A 19645-nucleotide genomic window follows, 5' to 3' on the forward strand; every position below is an offset into this window, starting at 1 on the left:
ACAAAATTTATTTGGGTAAATTCAATTTCTTATTTCCTTTTTTGTTGATAAATACAATCAAAGCCTCACATTATCTTTATTCACCGCATGGTGTGCTACATCCCAAAAACACATTTCATGTAACGAATAAGATAAAAGTGAATAGTGCCAAAAGGAAAATGGCACACTCAAACAAAAACAATTAGTGTTTTGAGGGTCGAGGAGGATCAAATATATTTGACTTTCAAATAGACCTCTGTCATTCTCTACAATCTATGTTCTATGTTATTTGTTTTACCCCATAATTAGCTAAAACTTCTCTGGTACAAAAATATATTACACGTGGTCCAAATATGTACATACAAAAAGCATGTTTTTTTTCATACACCAATCACGAAGTGTATGAAATTATAATTTGCACAGGGGAATATATAAATATATATAGATACGTCTGGATGTTATTATTGTGCGGAGATTGTGTATTTTGTATTAATCCTCTAAACTTTTCTCTATGTTTACTATAGTGTCCGGACGATAATAATGCGAGGACGTCCAGATGAAAGAATAACTATCTATATATAGAATACAAAGTCAGAAAATCCAATCACAAAATTCTTATTTTTGATTGTCTTGGGTTCACTTCTCTACCTGCTCTACGATTGTGACCCGTGTAAATTATAAGAGAATAATCAATAGATAAACTTGAGAATGACTGCAACAGTTGATGAGTTGGACTGTGACTTGTTTTTGCTTAATACACAATGATAATTAATTAATTAATTAATTAATTAATGTAAGATTAATCAGTCAGATTTAGCATCTCCAGAGTTGTGGCTGCAAAGGATTTGGACTTTTGAGATTACCCAACCTACCTTGTCCCAAAAGACAGAAAATCAGGAAAAGAAAAAAGGGTTACGTGCCAATTGGAAGCTGTGGGTGGGCTTGCTTGAAAAACAAGAAAGAAAAAAAGAGAAGGAAAGAAAAGAGATGGAAAAAAGGGGGAAATTTGGTAGAGGAAGCCAGTTGGGATTGTATTGGGAGTGAATTGCGTATTTGTTTGTTTAGTGAAGGGAAGGGACAGAAAAGCAGGGATTGGGGTAGCGCGATTTTGACTGACGAAGAATTTTGTCGGCTGTCCTTTCTTTCACTATTGGCTCAAGCTTTGGGCGACCATGTGATCATTCTCTTTCAACTCCCCAAATTACCCCTACTACTATACTCGTTGCTTTTCTTGGATCAAATCATTTTTATCACAAAACGTTTCCTGAGTTTGCAAAACTACTCGTAGGTTGATAAATTTGATCGTGAATCAACCAATATATCTATCAATAAGTGGAGGGTCGGAAATGCTAAGATCAGGCCAACGTCACTCAAATTGGTTTTTCCTGTTAATGAGGATTACGAACTAGTAAGTTTACAAGGACTATCTATAATAATTGCAATAAGAAAAAAACCTATCCACGAACAATTCAAGGTGCACAACATTTCATTTCAATTTTCATTCACATTTATTAACTTTTAAATTGCGGATGAGTTCTTAGTCCGCATTACATATCATTGCTTTTTTGCTTGTTAGTTCAACAGCTAGTTTCGTATCGATCTGTTAAAGAAAACGATATATTATACTTTTATATTTTCGTAAGGGGTATTAACGTCTTTCAATAAATTAACAAATCTCGGTGCATCATCTAGGGGACGTTGGTAAATGGGAATTGATATTGTCAAGGAAGCACCTTTATCTGACTTAAGGCAAACTCAAACGGTGTCGTTTTCTCCTGACGACCTGTATCCGATCGTTCATGGCTTGACAAGTATCATTTCAGCCACGGAGTTTTAAGAGGTTCCCTCTGGCTTTTTGCAAAGATGAACCACACAGAGAGAAACAAACAAAGAAACCTCCAAAAATGAAAAACTAAAAACATAAACTTTATTAAAAAAATAAATAAATGGTTTTCTGCTAAGCTCAATAAATAAGGTTTGGTAGGGTGTATTTTCTTGTTAGAAGGGAATGTGTAGTTAGTATGTGCCGTGTAGCTCCCAGAGAGAGAGAGAGGGAGACTTTCACCTTGTAGAGAGAGAAAGTGGCTGCTCTGAACATTTTTTTGGTATATAATATCTCACTCACTTCCCATTTTATTATATTTACAGTCACACCTCTTGTACCGCCTCTTAATTGTGTTTACAGACTCTGATTTGGTTCAACTAAGCACCTGGATTTGCCTGACTCTCTCTCCCTACCCATTTTGCGTGAACAGCTTTTGGGTGTGGGGTATATGGATTTTTGACTTTAGGGAGAGCTTCCCCTGCTTTCATATTTGGCTTTTGCTTTACTTCAGCGGCTAGTTAAAAGGTGCTTTTTATAAGTGCTTATATTTTTCTGAATATTTTCTTGTGCAATTATTTGTGCTCGCTTTGTGAAGCTTCCGGTTACACTATCATTTTGTTTTTTCTTTCTTATTCGCACAGTTCCCATCTCTATTATTTGGTAGTTTAGTGGGTATACATGTGAGTGGTTCAATCTTTTCGGTCATCACACTGTTGACTGTTTTTCCTGCTTTCAGCTCATTTTAGTGGGTTTTTGCTAGATTTGGGATCTGGGTTTTGCGTAGATTTGAGCTTCATAGTTGTTTCTGGTGTTTTTTAGTGAGAGAAAGCAAGCTCTAGAGGAATCATGGCAGGTGGAGGAGGAGGAGGAGGCGGTGGTGCTCCAAAAGTAGATGAGCCACAGCCACACCCACCAAAAGAACAGCTACCCAACATTTCTTACTGCATTACAAGTCCACCTCCATGGCGTGAGTACCTCTAATCCACATTCAATGATTGTTTTTCTTCTTTTCCTAATTTGGATTCTGAGCTCTTGTTCCCTTATTTAACGATAGTGTAAGAGTATTCATGGTGGATCATAGTTTCTAACTGTGATTCTTATGGATCTTTTTGGCATATCTCAGGCAGGTTGTATATAATTTTCTTCTTTAATTTATTTTATTTTGGATACGAGATTCATGTATTGAATTGTTGAAAGTAGCTTTTCTTTAGTTATCTCTTTTTCTTTGGTAGATACCGCTTTTCAGAAAGGAAATGAAAAGTTGAAATTCTATCCTTCTTTTGTTTTTCTTTAATAGAAAAAAACATACTGTTTTTCTTCTTCACCTTCTTTTCCTTTTTTCTTTTTTGATTGCCTTTCTGGGGGGATTTATTTGAATCTTTTTATATATATTCTGTTAATTGCTTGGTTATCTATTCTTTGCCTGTGCAGCTGTACTGATTAAGTTTTGTACTATTTTCGTAACCTGCCATCTTGTTTTGCATTAGGCGTAACCTAAGCTATGTGCCCAACTCTAATTTGGTGGGAACCCATTTGACTTTTGTTTATTGGGCACCTGTAAAATTCTCTTATGGCTCTGGTTTCTCGTTACTCTTTGTCCCTTTGGCAAAGCTTTTCTGTCACTCTTTGGTAATGGTACTCTAAGTTCTGCTTGACCGTCTTCTGTTTAGGAAATTTAAATTGAATATGTTGTGGCATTGCAGATATTGGGTAGTTTTGATTTTTACTGTAGTTGAGCTTCATTACTCTTAACTCATGTCGTTACTTCATTAGCTAGTCATGAATAATTGAACAGTGATATAACAAAATCATGGGCCATTACTGGTGCAGCTGATGCCATTCTCCTTGGTTTTCAACATTACATTGTCATGCTTGGAACCTCAGTTCTCATTCCCAGTGCTCTTGTTCCCCAGATGGGAGGAGGAAATGTAAGACCTGAAGAACTTATTGCTTAAATTCTAATTGACGTCAACCAAATATTGTGTTTTTCTTCAAATTTGACCACCTGATATATGTATGTGTCTCTTACTACTGTTATAGGAGGAGAAGGCCAAGGTGATCCAGACCCTACTCTTTGTTGCTGGTTTGAACACATTGCAACAGACATTGTTTGGGACTAGACTACCAGCAGTGATTGGCGGGTCGTATACGTTTGTCCCCACTACAATTTCAATCATATTAGCTGGCCGATTCAGTGATAGTGACGACCCTATAGATGTTTGTTCTGAAACCCATCCTGTTTTTACTTGGTAGTCATTTTATAAAACTTAGTTGTTTGTCATTTGGTGCCCAACATATGATACATCAGGTAACAGTAGTTGTTTTTGATTATCTGTCATATGAACTTGCTGAAGAGCATCCACTGATGCTGAAGCACTAATGACTAGATTTTTCTTACAGTAATTGATTTCTGATATTAAGAGGGAAGACAAAGTATCCTGCGTTCAATTACTCGATAATTCTCATTCTCATCTGCACAGACTTGGCTGTAGGCTTGTAGCTTATGACTATGTTTTGATTTCTTTCATTTCAGAAATTTAAGAGGACAATGCGGGCAATACAGGGTTCTCTTATTGTTGCTTCAACTCTTCAGATAGTCTTAGGCTTCAGTGGCCTTTGGCGTAATGTTGCAAGGTTGGTTCTAAATAAATGAAAGTCAAATTTGGTGGTTAGAAAGATTAGTCTAGAACTTGTCAGATTTGTACTGAAACATTTCAGTTTTCTCCATTAAATTCTGTGCAAAGGAAAACAAAACAAGAAAAGAAAACTCAATACTTCACTGGGATTATTTTCTTGTTAAGCTTAAAAATTCATGGTGGTTAAAACTTTTCAGTTTTATTTTTTTCTTTCAGGTTTTTAAGCCCACTTTCAGTTGTTCCCTTGGTAGGTCTAGTAGGTTTTGGACTCTACGAGTTAGGTTTTCCAGTGGTAAGTGTTCTTCTTAGATGTGTATGTATGCACATATATACGGTGAATAACGTTCTCACAGTTATTTCTTGATGCTTTTCCTGGATATTTAGCTTGCCAAATGTGTGGAGATTGGACTGCCAGAGCTTGTCATTTTAGTATTTGTTTCTCAGGTAATGGTCCTTAAATGCGTGATATGTTTAAATCCTTGTTAAGTGTCTTGCCTTTGTGCCTTTTATCATTTTACCCTTGTGGAAAAATTATTCTTGTAACGCTAATATTGTTTTTGCAATGATTGTGATGCAGTATATGCCCCACATAATTCACAGAGGAAAACCCATATTTGACCGTTTTGCTGTCATATTTTCTATTGTGATTGTATGGATTTATGCTCACCTACTCACTGTTGGTGGAGCATATGATGATGCATCCCCAAAAACACAGGCAAGCTGCCGAACTGATCGTGCTGGACTTATAAATGCTGCTCCATGGTTAGTATGAAATGTGTCCTTAATATAGTTTAAACACTTTTATTGTTGTAATTCTTCCTTTTCTCACCATTGTATAGAACTCTAAAGCAAAATCTTTGGTGGACATGGAATTATTAAACTGAAATTTCCTGTTGTTATTCTTTTTAAAATAGGCTCCCAAACCATGCTAGGAAGTTTAGACATACTATGAAATTTCCATCCTTTATTACCTTCGTTAAAATGTAAATATTTATTCATCATCATGGCTTATGTTCTGGATTGGTACCAAATATTTGTTGGAAATGAATCCTTATTGGAACTTGGGTTTGCAGGATAAGAGTTCCATACCCCTTCCAATGGGGAGCACCTTCATTTGATGCTGGTGAAGCCTTTGCTATGATGGCGGCATCTTTTGTTGCTCTTATTGAGGTTTGTTCTCTTTAATTTTCATTCTCTTAAATTGGTAATAATTGATAAGCCAAAATTCAACATCATTATTGCTTTTGTTTCCAACACTACCCGTTCATTTTGTTTTGACCCCTTAAAGGGTGCCAATTTCTCACATATTTGTAATGATAAAACAGTCCACTGGTGCTTTCATTGCTGTATCAAGGTATGCTAGTGCAACTCCAGTGCCACCTGCTATTTTGAGTCGTGGAGTTGGTTGGCAGGTACAAAATCTTCTCTCTTTCCAACGTAGACTTTGCTTCTGCATGAACTTCTCTGATTTCCACTTGAACTTCTTGATTTTGCTTCCGAACCTGAACATGTCATCAATCTATCAATGCTTTCCTTCTGTTATTTTTATTATTATTTTGTATTTGATGGGGATGGTTCCTAAACAACTTGTTTAGCTGGCTTTTCTGTAAGATTGGTTCTTATGAGCAATAGAAAATGCAGTTGTATTTTCATTGTCTGCATATGGAACAGTTGTGCATGTTGAATTTTGGCAAAGATCATGCTCTCCCAAAACACTCCTGCACTCCTTTGTGGGAGCACGAATAGCGCTCCCCTTTTCCAATTGTAAATTAACTGTATAATTTCTACTCTCAGGGAGTTGGCATTCTGATTTCGGGCTTGTTTGGAACTGTGACTGGATCCTCAGTATCTGTGTAAGACTGTTAATAGGGAATGTTTATGCTGTTTAAACATCATACTTCTATTAAGTGGAAAACAGAGTTTCTACCTTGTTCTAAGACTTCCCTTTGTCTCTGAGCAGAGAGAATGCTGGTCTTTTGGCCTTGACACGTGTTGGTAGTCGAAGGGTTGTGCAAATATCTGCTGGGTTCATGATATTTTTCTCCATTCTGGGTAAGTTGTTAACTTATGAGATATTCTCAATTCAATGTACATTATAATTATTGTTATGCTGGCAATTGTTAGCGACTGTTTTGTTATTGTTACTCATCATTTTATCATTGTACAGGCAAATTTGGAGCGGTCTTCGCATCAATCCCAGGGCCCATCATTGCTGCTTTGTATTGTCTTTTCTTTGCTTATGTTGGTATGTGCATCTCATTCATCATGTTAACAAGCAGACATGTGGGCGGCTGATTCACTTTGTTATCAGATTTGTTATATGATATATTCCATTTCATCATGCATCCACAGGTGCTGGAGGCCTTAGCTTTCTTCAGTTCTGCAACCTGAACAGCTTCCGAACAAAGTTCATATTAGGCTTCTCTATCTTCATGGGACTGTCTGTGCCACAGTACTTCAATGAATACACAGCTATCAAAGGTTACGGTCCAGTCCACTCAGGAGGAAGATGGGTATGCACCAAACATCAAACCTGGTGTTGCTTTTATTGAATTATGTAATGCTTGGTTATAATCTTCACTGACATACATACATGTTCATCTGTATTTGGCAGTTCAACGATATGATCAATGTCCCTCTACAGTCAGAAGCTTTTGTCGCAGGATGTGTGGCATATTTCCTGGACAACACACTGCACCGAAAAGATAGTTCAGTTAGGAAAGACAGGGGTAAGCATTGGTGGGACAAGTTCCGGTCTTTCAAGGGCGATTCAAGGAGCGAGGAGTTTTATTCTCTGCCATTCAATCTAAACAAGTATTTTCCATCTGTATGAAGCTCTTGGTATTGAGTTTTAAGCTTATGGTGTAATGATCCATCCATCCCAAGTTTTCAATAACTCATCTTTTTCTCACGCTTAGCGAATATATAATATAATCTTTTCCTAAATAGGATGCGGTTGTAGTACATTTATTTCATTATATTCCTTGCTGTAAATCCAACTGGGGATGTGAATTAAAGTTAGCATTGAAGCAGTTTGTGTGATCTCAAATTTCATTTTATTTTTTAAATTCCTTCTGTTTTTATATGCTTGCTTTATTAGTCTCATTTTAGCTAGAAATTTGACTCTCTCCGTCCACATTATTTACTATGTTACGTAACGTAACCAAATAAAATTCTTGTGAACCAAATCATTTCCTATTGTGACATCATTGCCCAACTACTGGTATTACAAAATATTTCCACATTAGTTCGTTTTGACTTGGGCAAAATATCCATACGTGCCATTGACTGATTCACAACTTGAGTCAGCAAATTCCAAGAAAATTCAAAGGCTTGTATTGCATTGCATGGGTTGGACCTTTCATAAAGCGACTGATATTGGGCACAACTCATAAAAAGTAGTTTACTTTTCTAGATGGGCCCTTGGGTTAGGGAAGAAAATGGTATTGTTTGGAAGACTATTATGTTCAAAATCTTTTATTTATTTATTTAATACAAACGATATTAGGGAATGAGATTTTTCTACAACTGCCGGGTATCATGGGTTGGAAACATGTACCAAAGTGCTACCGGTATTCCAACTTGAGATCTTTTGTTTGCAAGTCAATGCCATTTTCCAATTGGACTAGATCCCGATTGGCAAATCTTGTGTAATTTTTATCTACAAACCTATGGAATAACACTTTGTGGTCCATCCCCCAAGTTGAAGTATTTGGAAGGATTTTGAGATCCATGTCACAAATATCGTTATTGAGTTATTGGTGAGACCCACCATTGTGTGGTTGACCGTTGATCCACAATTTCTTTAAGAGCCCAATTAGGGCAGACCCACTTGAAAATTTGTTCAATCATTCAGCAGCTTATAGCAAAAGGTATCTGTTCATTTGGAGATTCTTTGATTCTAAAAACTACCAGCTTGTACCACGTCCCTTATTATTCATTGAAAATTTATTCTCACTATCGAACAACTTCCTCAAGCATGACAAATTATTTGAAAATTATTCCAATTCTCAAATTTTTTTGATAAATACATTGAATACATAACGTGACAGAATTTAATCCATTCAAATATAAAGTATGTTATAAATATTACGAACAGGTAATAGATTGACGCATTATTTAGCGAGTAAATTTAGTCAATTTAGCATTATTGTGTCCAATGTGATGGTGAAATCTGATAAAGTAGACAACCATAATTCCATTTGATAATTTGAGTGTGGGAGCCATCCCACTCTCCAATCCTTTAGGTACGGAAGAAAGAGGAGATGTGTCTTACTCGAAGACACATTTCACCCCTATTTTAGCACTTATGTTTAACAAATAATTAAAATAAAATAAACAAGAGCAAACTACTTAAAAAATACAGGTGGATGATTTTATTAGATATCTTCTTCGGCTTTTGGTCACAGATTAGGGTACATGAGGTGGAAGAAAACAAAAACCAGCCCATGAATCAAACCCCCCCCCAACATCCTATTTGCTGTTTGGTGTGGGAGAATTGCAGATACACCGTTTTATTGCTAATGAAATGAGAATGCATGGGGCCCTATGAAAGAAACAAAAACCTACCTCCATCTGATTACCCAAAAAAAAAATTCCCAGAAATTCTGATTTCCTGCTGTTTGGCGGAGGTCTGATTAGGACCTACAAATATTACTGTTGCGTTCATTATCCACCCACTTCAATTCATGAAAAGGAGGAGGAGTAGGATTCCATCCATTTGTTTGTTTGTTTTTTTTTTTTTTTGGGGTACATGACTACAATGCACAAAGAATTGAAAGAGTTTAATAGATTTGGGCATGGCCATGTATTTCTTTATGGCTGTAGATAAGTCAGAAAGGGTCATATTCTTTCATTTAATGTTACATGGTTCTGGTCCCCAAATTTTAATTAGGTTTTTGGGTAACCCCGATTTGTTGGATGGATTCTATTATGATTTACATTTTTAGTAGGCCTACGTGTTGCTTTGAAGAAGGTGAGAGGTCAAATTGCCTTAGATGCGAAGTAAATGTTCAACTATCGTCTTTTTTTGGACCTTTTATATCGAGAGAGAGTAGTGATAGTATATTAAACTCACACACACTACAAGGATGTTAAGATTCGAAGTTAAAATATTATCTAAATGAGTAATTATTCCAAACTACTACACAAATGAGTCCTGTGCATTGTTCTATTATCTAGAATATAAAAACCGACAATCTTGACGACACTTTTTTCAATAGTATAAAGAGTAAAGCTTGGGAGAAAAAAACACTGAGATTAGCAAATCAATAAGATATTAATGAGATTGGAAGATCTAGCTACAAGAGTCAAAGTTGCATGATCGTGAATGATTACTGTGGTTTCCCTTCAATTGGACCTAAAATAATGTGGCTTTTCCCATGTAGATGTCCAAGTTTTAATGAATTGCTCGCTGGATTTGCTGGCTTTCACCACTAAACTTATGCTTGTTAATTGCAATCAGAGTAAACTCTTCTTGTCTTCTTGACGACACATGTGTAGTATTTCAAGATTTTGAAGTGTACAATTTGCCACGTGATATCATCTTGATCTCACATGAGATGGCCAAGCATGTGGGAGATATTCTAAACAAACATGTAAAATAAGAAAGTGTAAGAGTAACTTACATCAACAAAATAATTATATATTTTGGACTTGAAGACGTGTAAAAAATCTAGTATTTTTCAGAACCAAATTAATAGTCGAAATATGTAAAATTTATAGCTTTAGTAATAGAACAATTATTTTTATAGCGACGACCATAATTTCGTTTTTCTTCTGCTTTACAAATTGATTTTGTGAAAATATTTTGGTATTAAAATAATATTTTTGTTTTGGAGATACGAGGGACATATCAATTGGTAATTTCGAAGACAGAAAATCTGATAAGAGTAGCGGCTCCACTAGTTTGATTTGATCTAGTCGTATCACTTTTGTTTGCTCCTCATTCCAACAACCGAGCATGGAAACCTTAGAGTGGCCCCCTACCCAATTGCAATGATCTGCAATAGGTCAAGCATGGAATGATATTTGAACACAATAATTTCCCATTATCACTCATATTCATCAATACACTATAGTCAGCCCTAAGTCCTAAAAGCTTCAAATAATGCACGTCACAATCGTATTACAAGGTAAAAGGAGCCGTCCTCTTAATTTTAATCATTTATGAATGGAAATAACTGAACCAAATCAATCACTAATAGTTATCTGCACCGCACAATGCCTACATGAATTTGGTTTTCAGTTTGATGTTTAAATTGGACCAAATCGGACCGTGACCGCCCTTTCGGATGAGCATGAGATTTGTTTTATAATGTAAAGAAAAATGGAGGTTGCTTTGGTTGGCCGCCATGGAAAGAATTGAAAAGGGAAGAAACGGAAAGCAAAAAACCCAGTGGTTCGGCTATCACTTTTCGAAGGCCCTTTTGCAAAACGCTAGAACGTAACGTAAATCAGAGAATGACCGAAGCTAAGATTGATTGCTCACATGCGACACGTACTTACATAACGTGTTCAAAAGCTGAGGCCTTCGAAACTGTATTCAAGTACAAATACAAATAGCATGAGCTGGGGCCCACCTCAAACAAAACGCACAGCTTCGTCGCGTTTTCCTCTCTCTGTGTTTTTCCGTAACCCCACTGAAAACGAAAACGAAAACAATTCTTCTCACGCGTTCTCGCTCTGGTCTTGTTTGGTGGGCAATGCGAGGGGACAATGGAGGAGAGAGAGATGTATCATATATTGGATGGATATATGCTCTCTTCAATGTCGTCTTTTTCATTTGCGGTCCTTTGTCTAGAATAGAATGTATTATATATTTATATGGGGCCATGCCGTATAGCTTTTCAATTTGTCAATAAGTTATGAAATTGAAAAGTCGCAATTTTGGTTGGTCTTAGTTGGTTGTTTTGTGGTGCCAGCCACACGTGCATTTAATTAATTAAAATTCTACCATATTTACTGATTATTTCATGTGGAGGTGATCAGGCAGAAAAACTTACTTATAACGGAATAATTCTGTTTTGTTATTTTCGATTAATAATATAATGACACGTGAAAAAGTTATCTTACATGTAATTGGCCGGAAATAACAGAAAGTGTTATCCCGTTGTATTGAAAGTTTTTCTCAAGAGAATGGGTACAAATACTTAGTTTTTATGCAAATTTAAAGAGATATAATATGTTCTATTTAATGTTGATGTGGTGACGTGGTACCAACGTATAGTCGTCTTACATAAATTAAAGTTTAACTCGCAAATGTTAGACGACTTGTCGCAAATGTAACGCATCTAATTAAGAAATGGGTTAACAACAACCCGCATGTTATCCAACCACGAGGACCCCCTAAACTCTCTCTGTCCAGCCAACCAATCACTCCTCGACACATCATGAAGCATTGGATAATCATGCGCACAGTCTTCCCACAAAATTACCAAGATACCCCTCCTCAGGCTTGATTATTCTTTTGAACCATAATTACCGAAGTACTAGAAGCCTGCAGAGAGAGAGAGAGAGAGAGAGAGAGAGAGAGAGATATGGACAAGTGAAGGATGAGAAGTGGGGATATTGGTGGTTATAAAGAGCTTGTTGCATAGCTCAAACCACCTCCTCTTCCCCTACCTTCCTCCCTCTCCTGCCATTTCTTCAGCTTTCATTGTCTGTCTCTGTGTTAGAGAGAGAGAGAGGGTGATAATGGGAAATTGTCAAGCAATTGATGCAGCAACTTTGGTTATACAACATCCAAGTGGGAAAGAAGAGAAATTTTATTGGTCTGTGAGTGCAAGTGAGATCATGAAGACTAATCCTGGCCACTATGTTGCTCTGCTCATCTCCACCACCTTGTGCCCCTCCAATCCCAACAACAATGGCGATAAAAAAGACAAGAATTTGAACCAGAAAGACAACAACAACAACAACAACAGCACTTCAGTTCGCTTGACACGCATAAAGCTTCTCAGGCCAACTGATACTCTTGTTCTTGGCCAAGTTTACAGGCTCATCACCACTCAAGGTTTCAATTTTTTTTTTCTCTCTCTCTGTTTTTTTTTATTATCATTTTTCCATTTTAGTTGTGGGTTCAAATTGTTTATCTTGGATTTTGGTTTCTGGGTTTTTGTTTTCAGAGGTGATGAAGGGTTTGTGGGCAAAGAAGCAAGCAAAGGTGAAGAGAAGCCACTCAAACCAGGTGGAAGCAGAGCAGCCACAGGAGAGGGTGAGAGAGAAGCCAGTACTGACAGCAGCCAGAAGATCTGAGGCTTCTGAGCTGGAGAAGGACAACCAGGTAATTAAATTTTCATTTAACTACATTATCTCATCTGATAAATTAATTTGATTCACATCTCTATATCAGCCTGTCACATTTAGAGTAGATTCTTTCTTCAAATTGCATACATGGTTTTGAAGTTACTGGGTTCCCTGAAGTCCCCAAGCCAAACCAACCTTTGCTTCTGTTCTTCTGCTAAAAGTGGTCAATCAAATTTTCTTGATAATTAATTAAAATTTTTTAATTTATTTAAAGTGAAAGCATTATGATTAATATTTCAGACAAGAACATATTAAAAGAAGATTCTTTTCATTTGTTAATCAGCAGAAAATCAGGGAAAGAGCATTGAGTTTCCTTCTGTAACGGCCTAAATCATTAAGTAGATGAATAAATAAATAAACAAAATGCTTGGAACTCGTTTCAGTAATGGGCTAAATGAATAAACAAATAATTGAATGAACCCAATGAATTAAAAAAAAAAAGAGTGAATTAATTGTTCTGTTCAATGCTTTTTCTTTCTCATTAATGGAAAGTTGAAAAAACCACTCAAAATGATCATCTCAAATATTTGACCAGGTGGCTAAACATGAGAGAGGGCACCGACCAAGAACAGCAGCAACATCATCAACTCATCAGTCTGCCAGTACTGCCAGGTCAAGAACATGGCAGCCCTCATTACACAGCATCTCAGAGGCCACAGGCTGATATCCCATGTTTCCTAATCTTCCCACATGATGCGTAAGCAACAGTGGAGCAATATGGATCAATTGGTGCTCCATCTGCAGAAGATCAAAGCCCTACTCCTGCATGACTTGTTAAAAAGTACTTTTGAGTTGAAACTTCAATAGGGTTCATTTAAGGGGGCAGGTAGAAAACTAAATGAGCATAGACTTTCTTTTTTACTTTTTCTTGAGGTGGAGATCTGAGTAAGTTGTGTATAGAATAGAAAAGGGTGAAATCTCTAGAATCAATGTAATGAAGAGCTCTTGTTTAATGGAAGTTCTAGTTCAAGAAGAAAACATCTGTTTCTGAACTTGAAAAAACTAAGAAAAATTAATTTTGTGACAGCAAAAAGTGCAAGTTTATCTTGCATGCACACAACACGGCACAATCATCATAGTCAAGCAGCAGGGCCGGGCATCTTGTAATTATATATCTATGGCCCTTATGCCTCATAATTATACTCAAATAAGATTAACAAATTAAGGTTTTAACGCATGTGCTCCCTATTCTGCATTCGAGTTCAAATTTTCCTTCCCGTAAAGTTTTAACCGGGGGACAAATATATCAACATCCAACTGCAAAAGATATTCTCAAGCAACAATAGTTGAGCTATAAAAGGTTCCAAAGTTAACTTTAATCATCAAGCCTGTACTTTTTGACATTGAGAGTTGAGACAAGCCATCAAAAAATGGACATCTTCAAGCCCACAGGTAAAAACGGAAACTTCCCGAACAACAGCATCATTATTGATTGCTCTCGTCTTTTTTTCACTCGTTGTACAGAGCAAGACAGACCAAAGATGACAAAGCAAAAAAGACGGCTTTTCCTTTCCGTTTTCTCTTCTTCTCCTTCTTCTTTCTTTGTTAACTTTATATATAAAACCATATTCACTAGGAGGAATATTGTTCCACTTCGTATTCATGGGAAAGCTTTTTAAGTAGGACAATTGCTAACAGCTCACATGAGGCTACTTTTGCTTAGGCATGCAACTCACTCTGTTGATTATGCATTTTGGGGTCCTCAGATTCCATGAAATCAATAAAATCCCACTTTCGATGTGGGCCTGACATGGCATCATGCGTTTTCCATTGTTCAACAAACTCATACAAGAATCACATAAAATTTGTCTACATTTTGCATTTTGAAAACCCACTGATATATATCATATTACTGAGTTGCTTATCCATGGCTTGTCCCTTTTGATAGCATTACCTTACTTCTCACAATCCATTTATCTGGATCCAATTTCTTGATCAGAAAGTGACTTGATCTAAATTATTTTCTCAATATGGTAGCAGAGATTCTTCTTTATATGTAAGAGTGAGAGATAATCATCATTCAGCTTGGTTTGCTTCTAACGGAAGTATGGAAGAACTAGACTAGCCAAAATCATTGTAGGAACATATTCCCTCTTTAAAAGCGTGACAACAAGAACAATCTTTGACTAGTCTCCACCATAACTTTGACAAAAATTGGCCTTTGAAGCTGAATGACAATCATCGTATCGTTGAGTGTGAATTCCATCGGCGAATTAAAGGCTTGCGTAATAATTTAAAAGATTTTGAGCTTTTCTGCTCATTGCACTTGATTTTGGGTTGGATGCTCACGCTTCAATATAGTCCTTGAATTTTTCAATACCTGGATGAAAATCTCAGGCTCAGCATTTGATATGCCAAGCAGCTGCTTGCTCTTTCTCTTCCTAACTAAAATCAAATGAAACTTGTAATCTTGTGTTAGAAACATAAAAGTAACTTGTTTTGGGAGAGAGGGAAGTCCATGACTGGAACAACAAAGGCCCAATATACACCTTGGAACTCAAACGCACCAAAAAGGCTCAATCCCAGAATTGCCTACAACAAATTTTCACCAGTAGCCTACGAACAACTTCTCCATACACGTGTGGACCAAATAAACATGATCTTTAGTTTTGACCCTGATATATTGTTGTCTTTTTTGAGATAATACGTAAGATATATAATGAACTGGGGAGTGAGACGTCAACTGTGTTTGATAAAGACAGCTAACCATGAATTGTTAAGGCTTCGTTTGAGTGAGTCAAGAAGAGCCATGTCATGGGAGGAATTCGTCAAATTTTGGCTGGTTGGAATTGAAGCAGCCAACCAGCACCTTCATGTAGAATACTAACGCATGGCCCCAAATGCCAGGGCCATCAACTTTATTTTAATGATGAATATAACTAAGAAAACTACAGATGAGGAGACAGAAAGTTGGTTTTGTAGGCAAAGATGAAAGATAAGAGGCAGACACTCATGTAGCCATATCATAAATGAAACCATATCAAAAATCAAATCTGAAAATCATAGGATATTTCAGCCTGTTGCTATTTTATTGGAAAAACTAGGCTTTAACTCGCTGTATAATATTGTATATTATCCATTCAAACTCACACTCAGAACTTAGCAACAATGCGCAAAACAAATTTTTGTACCGGCAACATATTACATAAATAGAAAAAGGGAACCCCAATAGCTCTTCTTGTATGCTATGACAGTTGCATCGGACTCTTGCTTAGAAACCCCACTGTGAGAGTGTCGAACTTAGCATGATCATTTCGATTTAACTACTAAGCCTCTGCGTTCTCAGTCACCCCTTGAACTTCTTCCTGTTTGCTAAGCTGGCTGAAGTTTCCTTTCTCCTTGAAGAGTTGGCTATGGTGATGCCTGCAGTAGAGACGATGCTCATGAGCTACGTAGTTTGATGGGCTGATCACACAGCCTCCATGGCTGCACCTGAAACAAGGCTTATGGTATGATGTGCCATCAACTGCCACCTGAAAAATGAAGCAATCAGATTATAGAATGCAGGATTTTAAAATGTCATGCCATTGATATATTCATAATTGCAGGTAAAAGTGATTGAAGTTGTCGGAAAACCATATTGGATCAAATCTGTGTTTGCATATAAACGAGACAGTTCCATACAAGCAGACTATAGTTGGCTAAATACGTTTTTAATAAGGTTAATATGATTCAATCCTGCAAAGCTCATTGATATGTTGAACAGAAATTTACCTTTTCAATGGGGTAAACTGTTTTCTTGCAAGCAACACACTTGTCTTGAGTCCCGGCAAATAAACTAGAAACTTTACTGTTGTTGACCTGTGTAAATTTTCTCACAATTGGGACAGTTAGCGTGATTATTATAAACTTCTAGAAACAAGATTAAATCCCACTACATAAATTCTATTTTCTCATTCAACCATATATAAATTGTAGGAATGAAGAAATAAAAAGGGTATCAGAAAAAGAAAGGCATGTACCTGTTCTGATCTGTCTCTAACAGTTTTTGGTATACCTGAAGCACAATAATAGTAAAAAATGAATCCAACATTACAATTTAGCAAGCAGATAGGTAAATATGCCTTAAGACAAGTCATAGCAGCTTATAACCTTCAAAACTTTTATCCAAGCTTCCAGTCATCTTAAATAGCTGATCAAAGTGAGGCTTGCAATACAAAACACCCTCAAAAGAGGAATAATTACTAAGCTGCATAGACAGAAGTAAATAAGTATTAAATATAAGACATCTCATAAACATAATACCTAAACAATCAAGTACAACTAGAGAAACATAGTAAAACTTTTCTATCTTTTAAAGATAAAAGATTTACACACAATTAAATGTGGCAAGCAGGTCCCCGGTTTCTGAATTAGATACAAACTTCAAATGAAAAAGAATTGAACCCTTAATGGGTCCACCTGGGCTCAGAAACTCAATTTATTAGAACCTCTATCACCATCCAGGAACTTAGAAGACATAATGGATTCATGGTTGGCAATTTAGTGAGCACATTGTTACCAGCATTCAATTCTAAGGTGAACAAGGCAGTATAATTTATTCTCACACTGTAGAAAGCTTTTCCTTAGCTTGATACTCAATATATTCTGTGGATGGATTTTTGAACAAGTCCCTTCATTACAACCATGAAAAAGTGGTCCAGGTACAATTATGAACAAGCTTTTGATCAGAAATTTGAAGGTAACTGACAACTGGGGCGAATCACCAGTTTTGAACATATCCACAATTCAAAATCAATCTTACTTCTAAGAACAGAAAGCAGTTTCACATTACTACAAATTTTAATCATCAAGGAAAGCTCAACCGTACAAACATTCATGTTCCTTAAAACTCTACTTACGCAACATATTAGTAGGCATACTAAGATGCACCTAACCACCATTTATCATATCTTGATGACAAGCTGACAAAGTATATATCGATCACAATGTTTACGAATGAATCAATTAAAAGGAAATCCTTTCGAGAGCATTGTCAATGCAAATAAATTTTTGGATGTATCAAATGAAGAGAGAGCAACACAGTAATACAATTCCCAGTGGATCTACATGCCCACATCCGAAGATCAATGGCTTGAGCTCACTAACCCAGCTAGACAGCTAAGTAAGTAACCCCATGCTCAAATATCAAACAAGTTATAATTGTAAAAGAAGGAAATCTTAATCTTTCTTTTCTTTCATTTATACACATCCATCCATCATGATCATCCAAATCTTATAAGAAAAAGGAAACCATATAGAAATATCCATAATTGAGCACAAACAAAAATGATGTAAGAAAAGCATGGCACAGATATAAACATGACCAACAAAAACAGAAACAAAAGAGCATCAGAAACCATGAAATCAATGCAAAAGTGAGTGTCTTTATATCAGTAGGTGTGTTTTAGGAAAGAAAATTGAAGTCACCTTGAGGGTGCCCTTGCAGTGGTGGCATCTAAAGCATGCCTTGTGGTAGACTTTGTTGTCAGCAGTGAGCTGATCAACCAAGTAGACAGTCTTCTCACATGCTTTGCACTTCTGGGTTGTCCCTGCAAATGTTGCCATCCCACCCGATAATCTTCTCTTCCCCACCCTCAAAAATCTCTCTCAACAAGACACTAACTTTTCTCAGACCCACAAACCAAAAACCTTTCCTTTTCCTGATAAGAGAAGACTTTATCTCTCGCTCTCTCTCTCTTTGAATTTGAGTCCAAGGTTTACAGCTCAGACTTACATACAGAAAAATTTGCAAATGGCTTGTGATGCTGATGGGTGTTATTTTTGAACTTTGGCCCAATCAAATTTCCTAGCTGTACAATAATGGGGGCCGTATGGTAATCTTTGTCTAAAGGTTATGATGGCTTCGGTTCCACCAAACCAAACTCCTATCAAAATGACCATTCTGTCCTCAGTTAGGGACACGTGTCCTTCTGTTGAGTGGCTTATGATTCTGAAACAGTGAAGCTATGATTGTTTAGACCAAGGTTTAGCACACAGATTCGAACATATCACGGTCCTTCTGTCGTAACTCTCGCGTCTAACTAATCTTTTTGGACACCACACAAATTTACATAACGTTAGCTAGCTACGAGTTAAGCCAATTTGTCAGGTCAGTTTGCTCATTTTTTTGCATTCAAAATTAATTTTCATTTTTTGGAAATTAAAGTAGTGAAAAAACACAAGTTGTGCTAGCAGGGTATAGCTCAATTGGTTGAACTTTTTCACCTCATTATTCGTGTTCGAAACTTCCAAACACTTAATAAATATTGGTCTAAATTCCGCTCCCCCAATAACTTGTACTAAAAAAAATGATTTCTGTTCAAATCTTAAAGTTAATGCTCCAAGAAGTCAAGTGATTGTACATAATATAATCACTTTCTAATTAAGTGGCATTTAATTATTTTTGAAGGGACAAGAAAAAGAAAAAAAACCACTGACCCAAAAGAAGAAAAAAGAAAAAAGGTGCACCTTTGTTGTGGTGTGGTCAGGCCATATACATGATAGTGGTGTATGATCCTCTTTTTTGAATTTTTTTTTGACATTATGTTATATCATAGGGGTCTGTGGGACAGATAATATGTTACATGCAGTGATGCATAATTCAGATTTTCACTGCAAAAAGATAAATAATGCTCCCAATTTTAAAATGTAGCCTCAGCCCCACCTCTTTATGCCCTTTCCAATCTTATCAAACACTTTGTATGGTTCTTGATGAAGGTTGGTGTGAGAAGTTTACAAATTCAAAGTAAATATTTTTGGAAAAAACAGAGGAGAACAAAATTTTAATTTCTGACATCATGCACATTATTAGGCTTCCACAGATACGTTGGAGAGTTGTTATTTTTCAAAATTGAATGTAAAGATATAAAGAGCAACAAGTGCCAAAGATGTCATATTCTCAAATTTTCTTATCAAA

General features: G+C 36.4%; 3 protein-coding genes across 6 annotated transcripts; 2 read left to right on the top strand and 1 right to left on the bottom strand.

Annotated features, from left to right (window-relative positions):
- LOC18776584 (nucleobase-ascorbate transporter 6) lies at positions 1859–7499 on the top strand. Of its 4 annotated transcripts, XM_020563859.1 has the most exons (16): positions 1859–2084; positions 2235–2329; positions 2624–2771; positions 3635–3732; positions 3845–4021; positions 4338–4438; positions 4657–4732; positions 4825–4884; positions 5018–5202; positions 5514–5610; positions 5766–5852; positions 6235–6293; positions 6401–6492; positions 6608–6685; positions 6793–6953; positions 7055–7499. In XM_020563859.1, exons 3-16 carry the CDS (start codon positions 2651–2653, stop codon positions 7271–7273), a joined length of 1611 nt encoding a protein of 536 aa, XP_020419448.1. In that variant the 5' UTR covers positions 1859–2084; positions 2235–2329; positions 2624–2650; the 3' UTR covers positions 7274–7499. The 4 variants fall into 4 exon arrangements, with proteins under 4 accessions (XP_020419448.1, XP_007209884.1, XP_020419449.1 ...); XM_007209822.2 differs by having other exon boundaries at positions 1859–2329; XM_020563861.1 differs by lacking the exons at positions 1859–2084; positions 2235–2329 and adding an exon at positions 2361–2484.
- LOC18776711 lies at positions 11935–13740 on the top strand. Its single transcript, XM_007209557.2, has 3 exons — positions 11935–12454; positions 12567–12724; positions 13283–13740. The coding sequence occupies exons 1-3, from the start codon at positions 12136–12138 to the stop codon at positions 13409–13411; spliced, it is 606 nt and encodes a 201-aa protein (XP_007209619.1). The 5' UTR covers positions 11935–12135; the 3' UTR covers positions 13412–13740.
- On the bottom strand, positions 15728–18555 carry LOC18776468 (LIM domain-containing protein WLIM1). The gene is made up of 5 exons (XM_007209589.2): positions 18157–18555; positions 16840–16936; positions 16710–16744; positions 16462–16548; positions 15728–16220 (listed from the first exon to the last, which is right to left on the bottom strand). The coding sequence occupies exons 1-5, from the start codon at positions 18292–18294 to the stop codon at positions 16014–16016; spliced, it is 564 nt and encodes a 187-aa protein (XP_007209651.1). The 5' UTR covers positions 18295–18555; the 3' UTR covers positions 15728–16013.

This window comes from Prunus persica, chromosome G5 (genome assembly GCF_000346465.2).
Source record: "Prunus persica cultivar Lovell chromosome G5, Prunus_persica_NCBIv2, whole genome shotgun sequence".
In the NCBI taxonomy this organism is placed as follows: Eukaryota; Viridiplantae; Streptophyta; class Magnoliopsida; order Rosales; family Rosaceae; genus Prunus; species Prunus persica.